The 8,660-nt window shown below is 37.3% G+C and overlaps 1 protein-coding gene across 1 annotated transcript in view; it reads left to right on the top strand.

Annotated features, from left to right (window-relative positions):
* Positions 1-6,122, top strand: part of Gp150 (glycoprotein 150) — a 12,304-nt gene extending 6,182 nt beyond the window's left edge. Inside the window, exon 2 of the mRNA XM_071585231.1 lies at positions 2,353-6,122. Within this exon, the coding sequence (XP_071441332.1) occupies positions 2,357-4,480 (2,124 nt within the window). The 5' untranslated portion in view covers positions 2,353-2,356 and the 3' untranslated portion in view covers positions 4,481-6,122. The remainder of the gene's footprint in view (positions 1-2,352) is intronic.
* Positions 6,123-8,660: the final 2,538 nt, after the last annotated feature.

The following is an 8,660-nucleotide window of genomic DNA, read 5'->3' as shown; positions in this document are numbered from 1 at the left end:
CTGGGTATTAAGTAGATGAAGATGTAGATGTATTTTTCCCCACTCACACCTAAGAAGTCTGAGACATGTACAGGCTGCGGATTAGTCTGCTGTCCCTCCAATCTATTCCTATTTTCTGCAATATGCTCATTAGTTTTTCCCAATTCACTCTATCAAATGCCTTTTCAAAATCTACAAAACAGGCAAATACATCCTGATTGTATTCTATATTCCTCTTGATTATTGATCTCATTACTGCAATGGCATCATGTGTGCCTCTCCCCTTCCTAAACCATAACTGATCATCCCCCAAGTAATCATTTGCCTTCTCTTTATCCTTTTGTTGATGCGGAAAAGTGCTACAATCAGTTATTCATGATGTTCGCCTTCCACCACATCATGCCGGAAGCTACTCAATTTATTTCCATTTTTCTTTGGTAGTGCTCCGCTCTTTACCCTCACCCATGGTTTTCTTTACAGCCTGCTGATACTCCTTCCTTGTCAATCCATTTTAAGCTTCTGCATTCCATTTCCTAACCCGCCAACCCTGTGTTATCTTTTTGAAAATTGTACTTTACTTCATAACATAAAAATTGTGATCGGAGGCCGCATCCGCTCCTGGGAAACTGTGCGAATTGATCACACTGCTTCTAAACCTGTACCTAACCAGAATATAATCTAACTGATACCTTTCTGAGTCACCTGGCATTTTCAATATATACCTAAGTCTTTTATGGTGTCCAAACCAAGTTTTGGTGATGACTAAGCTCTGTCTCCTGCAGAACTCGATTGCTTTCTCCCCGTGGCCATTCCTTGTACCTAAACTCTAGTCCCCCACCTCACCACCATCTCTTCCTTCGCCTACCATCGCATTCCAATCCCCCATCAGCATCAAATGCTTCCCTGCAGGAAAACACGCGATTATGTCCTCTAACTGATCGTTTATCCTATCGACTTCTTCCTCCTTATGATTGCTTTGTGGCATGTATACCTGAACAATGACCAAGTTCGTCGGTTCTGCTTTTATCTCTACTAGTAATATTCTATCCGTTGCTTGTTCTATGTTGACTATGCTTTTTCCTACCTCTTTATTCAATATTAATGCAACCCCTTGTTGGCTCTCATCCCTACCACTGTATATTATTCTATGACTATCACTCCAGTAATCCCTGCTGCCCTCCCATCTTACTTTGCATAAACCTAAAATATCTATATTGCCTCTTTCCATCTCTCGCTTAATATTCTCTAATTTTCCTGTCCTCAACATTGTCCAAACATTCCAAGTTCCTATTCTAACTTATTTGGTCTTCTTCTTGTGCGTCTTCTCTCCTGCTACTGACGGTTTTCCTTTGCAAGGGTTTTGCGAGATGACTACCTCGGAAGCCTTACCTCTCCTGCTGCCAGGCACGACACATGGCCAATTGTTGCTAGGACTCGTATTCTCTATAGACTCGTCCCGTAGTTGCCAGGACTCATATTCTCTATAGTGTCCATCATTATTTTCTTGGGAATAATTATTTAGGTGGTTTCCCGTTGCCTTCCTCAGTAATGTTTTTAACGTGACATCATCACTCAATGGACTGGGGTCAGATGCCTTTGTAGCTGCCTCTTTGAGGAACAGATGCTGCCTGGACTACCTTTCGTCTGGCTCCTAAGCTTTGACCTATCTAGCATGTGTGACCTTATTAGGAGCAATTATGATTACTCCCACCATCACAGCTCTAAGGGTCATCGGAATGCACAAGCCCTTCCACCTCGTCAATGATGTAGTCCATGGGAGGGATTTATATAATATCTTATATTATTATGCATATACACATTACTATTGCATGGATGGGACTGAACTTGTTCAACTTCACAGAAAAATTCATTTTTTGGGATTACCTAGACTTCTGACTGTTTTCATCTACCTGGAACTTATTCTGGACTATCGTTGCTCGGTTTAACAAGGCTACAGCACTGAAATCTGGAAGTCTTTTATACGATGCTTCAAATATGATGACCTAATTTTAAGACACAACCAAAATACAGCTGCTCCAGGTACCTATACCTCAACTACAGAAGCCTAGGGATCAAAATATGATAACATAGTAAAGTCAGGCATAATTACATTTCACGGGCAATATGCAATAAGACAAGTCAAAACAGAAACTCCTTAAAATTCCAATGTACTACTCGAGATTCAAAATGTCATGCCAATCCACAATTTTTTAAAGTAAAATCCTCTGGCATGTATAATAATTTGTGATAAATAGAAAACCTAGTGCTTCAACAGGAATTTGTTCTGTTTAGTTAAGTTTGCATAACTGACTATATTTGTAACATTTTCTAGTTAGTTTTTCTAACTATGGAATTTATGTCTTTCTTTTGCAGGTGGATGAAAGTGAGCGACATGCCAAACAAAGTGACTATGCATACCTCAAACAAGAATATTTATGGTCCTGTCTTTTTGCTGCTGTCTCTTCTCTCCCTTGGGAACTGTAGATGTGTACCTACTTTCCCTGATGGAACAGGATTACTGTGCACAGATGCCTTCCCAGAAGTAGCCTCCATTTCATATGATGTGCGCCATTTGGAAATAAAGCATGTCAGAACTCTTCCAATAGTCCAATTCTCTTCTTCATATTTTGCAAGGAACTCCAAGTTAAAATATCTCGAGTCTATTCACATTCACAACACAAGTCTGAGTTCCGTGCACAAAAATGCCTTCGGTGGCCTGAAGTATCTTGATTATCTAGACATCTCTGACAATTCACTCCTGAAGTCCTTCCACCCAGAATCTATTTCTATGGCGACTGAATTGAGAATCCTGTCACTTAGTGGAAATGTCAATTTATTTGATAAAATTTCTGGCCCCATCCTCATTTCTGAGAGCCTAGAGGAATTGGATCTCTCAAGATGTGAAATAGAGTACCTGCATGATGATGCTTTTAGTCAACTCAAGCACCTAACTTTCTTAAACCTTGCCTATAATAAGCTCCGTAAAATTCCTGAGGATACATTTAGTGGGCTTCATCATCTCATAGAACTTGATCTATCAGCTAATTTGCTGGTTAGCCTTCCAAAGTATATGCTCCAGAACAACTCTGCTGTTGAGGTCCTAAGGCTCAGAGCCAATCCCATACATGATATTCCTAAGGAAATATTTTCTGGTAATTCTATAGTTTACCTAGACCTTGGAGAAACTGAATCAGCGACTATAAGCATACCACCTATGCAATCGTTAACTCGCCTTAATCTCGGTGGCTCACTTGTGTCATCACTGGATGATCTGTCTGGATTCCCTAATTTGAATCACTTGAACCTATCCTACACAAAAGTTACAAAAGTTGACTCATTTTCTTTTGTAAATAACTCAAATCTAGAAACATTTCGCTTATCAGGCATCCCCAATCTGTCTTTGCCTCACCAATTTTATGGATCTTTCTTATACGTTGACTTTGTGGAAATCAGCAATTGTGGTCTGGTCTACTTAATGCTCGATTTATTCAAGGACATGAAATCAATTGTGAATCTTAATCTCAGCCACAATGCATTCAATGATTCCGCATCTTTGGGGAAAGCTCTCAGTCACCTAAGGAAATTGGAGATTCTAGACCTAACTGACAACAAGCTTCGGTTTATAGAAGAAGGGGACTTCTCCGGAAATAGTTTCCTAAAGAAATTACTGCTCACTGGAAACCCCCTTGTTTCTGCCCCATCTCTTTCCAGCACTCCATCTCTCGCAGTCTTAGACATAAGTCACTGCACCCTTACACGCTTACATCTTCCAGCCATCTTCCGCCAGGCACCCAAAATGCAGTATATGCTCCTTTCCCACAACAATCTTTCATCCCTAAATGATGAAGCATATTTGAACCCTGTTGAAGATGAGGATTCACCTTGGGAATTGCCAGGGTCACTAATGATATTCGACCTCAGAGATAATCCGTGGTCATGTGATCCTTCATTTGTCAGCCTGATCCACGAAATGAGCAAGAGGGGTGTGGCACCATCACCAGAACCACCACAGCAAATTAGACCCTCTGAGGGTGAAGGAAGGAATCTGGATAAAGAATGGGAGGAGCTAGTGGATGAAGTGTGTGAACAACCTCACTATGATGTTGCGATGACAGTGATGCCAATGATTCTGCCACCTCAAGTGAAGAAAACAGTGACTGCCAAGTTTCCCATCTGGCTGATAGTTGGTATTGTGACTTCCTTTGTCCTAGCAAGTGCTGCTTTCCTATTTATACAGTACCAAAGACATGTGAGGTACCTGCGACATTCCAAGGGACTCATTCCTTCTAACAAATCTGAGATCAGCAAAATCAATGTTTCTCTTGTGGGCTCAACTGCAGGGATAAAAATGTCAGGGCGGGCCAAGGACTACCAGCGACTGCAAGAGGATAGGTCACCTAATTCTCCTGTAACACCAAGGATATACAGGCCACCACCAAATGAACGTCATTTCACATTTCCTGATATCCCCGATGGAAAAGACCCAGAGAGTTGTGATTAGTCCCATAGTGTAATAAAAGGTAGAAACTTATGGGAAAGGAACGAAAAAAGAAAATATTGGTCTAATGATACCAGTCACTACAAGGAAGTTTAATTATTGGGTGAAATTACAAAAATCTGAACAATATTTTTCAGAATCAATAATAAATTTAGTCATGACCTTGGGATCATGAATAAATTCCAAAAGAATTGTAACATGTTTGTTCAAATAAGTAACCAAATGTTTAATGAAAATAATTTAATTATTAGTAATTCCTTGGATGTTAATTGTTATCCACAGTTTTCACATGAAATGTATACTTATGGACTTTTCTATTGATAAAATATAAAATTGGGGAAGGTTAATAGTTTGCTACATTTTGTATACACGGTCCTCAGCCAAGGTGTTCAATTAAATAAATATTTGCATCAAATTTTCAAGTAGTCTATTGCTGGTATCACTGCAATACCTACAATGCCACCCAATTGATGGGGGCAGTACTCCCCTGCCAGGTTTCCTTTCTATATGTTCATCTCAATTCTCCTCTAAAAGGAAAAAAGGAAGAAAATATGTTATGGTAGTAGTGTTATGCTCTAAACCAAATGGACTCCTACCCTCAAGGGTGTGTAAATGCTAATGGCTATAGCAAAAACCCTTTTTAACATTATAAGAAGTATTGATTTGTATTAACTGATAATGGCATATTTTATACGTGGCTATATCAAGTTGGTAATCCGTGCAGAAGAATGAACATTGTTAGAAAGTGAATCGCTTGAAATGGACGAACCAACATTTGAGCATTTACCATTTCAGGTTAGCAGCTTAGCCCTTCAAATAGAGATGAAATTCATGAAGGTGCTAATACAAATGCTTGCAATAATTCTATGTTGAAAAATGTCTCTAGCATAACATACATTTGTTTAGAAATTGTAGGAATTTAACAGACACTGTGTATGAACTATTTGGTTATCTTGTAAATGTTTGCAATGATTGTATATTGAAAAATCTCATAGGCATAACATATCTTTGTTTTGAAATTAAAGACATTGTACATATTATGAATTAACTTCTTGGTTAGTTTTTAAATATAATCACATTATACCTGTGATATTATTATGTTAGGTACAATTTTAAAATCTTATGCATAAAGATTTGGGTGAATTAAATTATTAGTATAAAAATAAATTGGCGGTCAAATAAAAGATAAAAACTAAATTTTCTACAATAAATGAAAGATGAAAATAGGAATGTTTGTAATAAAAAATAAAAATTATACATTAGATTTTGTTGACATTGAAAACTGAATATTGGTCCTTAATTATTTCATTGCACATTATTTTGAGAGATTATCGTTCAATGAATGGAAATTATGGAGTTTAAGGGGATCATTTAGATTTTTTAAGTATTAATGTGACTCTAACTTAAGGTGCAATGAATCTACATTCCAACTGCAGCAGTATTTACTTTTTCATGCAGCATAATAATGGTTTCATAGATTTTCATGGGTTTGCCATTTTGTCTGATGAGTATAGCCATATATTCAAGAAATTATTATATAAAAATATACAAAGAGAGCATCTCTGGTTATAGGCTAAACGCATTTACTAATTATTCATGTTTTGTATTCTAACAAAGACTTGATGTTTCGCATTATTTTATTGAGCTTGAGAAGTATTCTTACAAACTTTAAATATGCATGATTATTTGTGATGAAAATACAGTGAACATGCAATATTACATACATTATACATGCATTTTTTTATTAAATTCCTTGCATGAACACCTAGGAAATATGAATTTGCTTAAGAGGCATTCCTGCACAATACATGAGTGTCATCAATATTCTGGACAAAGACTGTTGTTTGATAGTGTGGCAATGATTTGATGCTTCATGATCCATCAAGTATCCTTCTAAGTCTTCAAATAATTATGAAAAGAAATATGATATAATGCTGAAACTATTTACATATTTGCTGTGGTTCTTAGCTGGGATATCATATTGGAAGAGTAGTTACTCCTATCATGTGCAGTGTTTTCTTGACTTGTAAGTCACCAATTTCACATGAAAGAAGTCATTGTAAATTTTCCTCTTTTGTCGACCTTCCATCAACTCAGAGCATTATACATTAGGTGCTAACTTCACTCCTCTCAAAGGCTCCGATGGCATCTAAAATGACATAGGTCATCACAGATTCCATTTGCCCATGATGCCCGGTGCATTTCTGAAACAACTGATGCCAATTTCAGAAGCTGTTTGAAGAATAGCATCAAGCGACTTATGAGTTGCAGAAAAACCCCCCAGGCCCGTGCATAATGGCATCCTTATGCAATAATTGCCATCTTTAGGGTATCTAATCTATCTAATATACCTATCTAATCTCTTTCTTCATACGATGAAGATACCTATTTAGTCTATTTTCCCCCCAAACTTGTTAGATGCCCAATAGAGTCAATAAACTGACAAACCAGAGGCATTAGGTATTTAGGAATGCAAATTTCTATAAACACATAAGTTGTAAGTACCTACTACTTAAGTTTTTCAATATTTTTTAAATTTCAGGTTGAGACTTCTTTTGCATTGGCAGCATATAGTAATGGTCTTAGCAAATTGCATTTGAGCTAAATAGTTATACTATTTCTCCTACTGACATCAGGTTATGGGCTAAATATAGAGTTTTTATGTTTGTCTGAATGCCATTGCAATTTAATTTAGTATGGTATCAAATGCAGTGGTGCTGGATGTACTTCGGTACCACTAAATATTCCTGGTGAAACAAAGTCTCTTGACTGGTCTAAAAATCCTTTGTCTGAGCTGATGTATTTCCCACAGCTGGAAAAGCTCAAGACACTGTACATTACCATCTTTGTATTGACTATATTAAGTAATGGAGTATTTAAAGCTCTGAAATCTCTAGTGTGGTTAGATCTAACAAATAATCTTTTCAAAAGCTTCCCCTGGAGCTTGGAAGCCCCTACCCTAGAGGCTCTGATATTATTAAGAAATGTGCAGCTAGATTTTTTTAACGAAACAAGACCCATACTTGAGCTCCCCAAACCTTAAAACTTTGGACCTGTCTCTTTGCTCACAAACAAATCCACCGTATTTTCTTCTCTTCCATTTTTCAAGTATTTGAACTTCCGTAACAAAATTCCTATGAAATTGCCCCATCAACATCGTTAGGCCACTTTCCTTTCTTAAATCTTTGGATTTATGTCATAACATAATTTTGTAATTTGAATTTTTGAATATTCTTCTATCTTATGCTTGCCTGCAGATAATAAGAAACCCACTTGCATTACTACACATTCGTCAACCTTACTTGATGTTTTCATTTCTAATTTTGATGGTGATGAAGTAACAACTAGGACAATCCCCTCACACCTTCCTGACCATTACGCTATTGTTGCTACTTTTCTAATGAATGCTATCACTCCATTGGAGGTTTATGTCACTCGATCTTTCAATAGCTCTAAAATTCATCATTTATCTCTTGTGGCTTGAGGAGTGGCACAATGTGTATAGCATTGCATAAAAAAAGGACCAAGTGTTAACCTTGGATAAGTAATGAAATACATTTCAGAGCTCAATATGTTAAAAAGCTGGCCATCTCCAGTAAAACTAATAGCAAACTTAAGACTGAATATGTAGAAAGGCAAAAGCATTACGGTTACATGTTACAGTCAGCTAAACGTTGTTATAATGACTGAAGGATCATTAACTCTGACAATAAATCTGGAAATTAAACCTCCAGAAACAAACCCAGGAAGCCGTCTCATATTCATCCGGAATTATTATATTGGACTTTTCCGAACTTGCCCATAACTTTTCATGGTGCTGCATGCTGGTGCTGGTGCTTTCATGCTGGTGCATTGACTTGATGAAACAACACTTTCTTCTTAGCCAAATGCAGCCGCTTTTGCTTGATTTCTTCGCTCAAACATTGCAATAAGTTCGCATAATACTCGTCGTTGATAATTTTTCCTTTTTCAAGACACTCAATGAAAATGATCCCACATGCATCCCAAAAAACCGACGCCAGGACCAAGCCTGCAGATGAAACGATCTTCACCTTCTTTGGATCTTCGCCATCTCTAGGTCAGGCCGGGTACATCTGAGCCTTCCCATGTATAGTAACCAAGAAGATTATTGAGATTCAAAATAATCAAACACAGAAAATAAATGTTGCACTTCTAATTTCAC

The sequence above is a fragment of the Hetaerina americana genome, unplaced genomic scaffold (assembly GCF_022747635.1).
Source record: "Hetaerina americana unplaced genomic scaffold, ioHetAmer1.1.p SCAF_2, whole genome shotgun sequence".
NCBI classification, from domain to species: domain Eukaryota; kingdom Metazoa; phylum Arthropoda; class Insecta; order Odonata; family Calopterygidae; genus Hetaerina; species Hetaerina americana.
The sequence above is the reverse complement of the archived record's forward strand: the minus strand, read 5'-3'. Positions and strand labels throughout refer to the sequence as shown.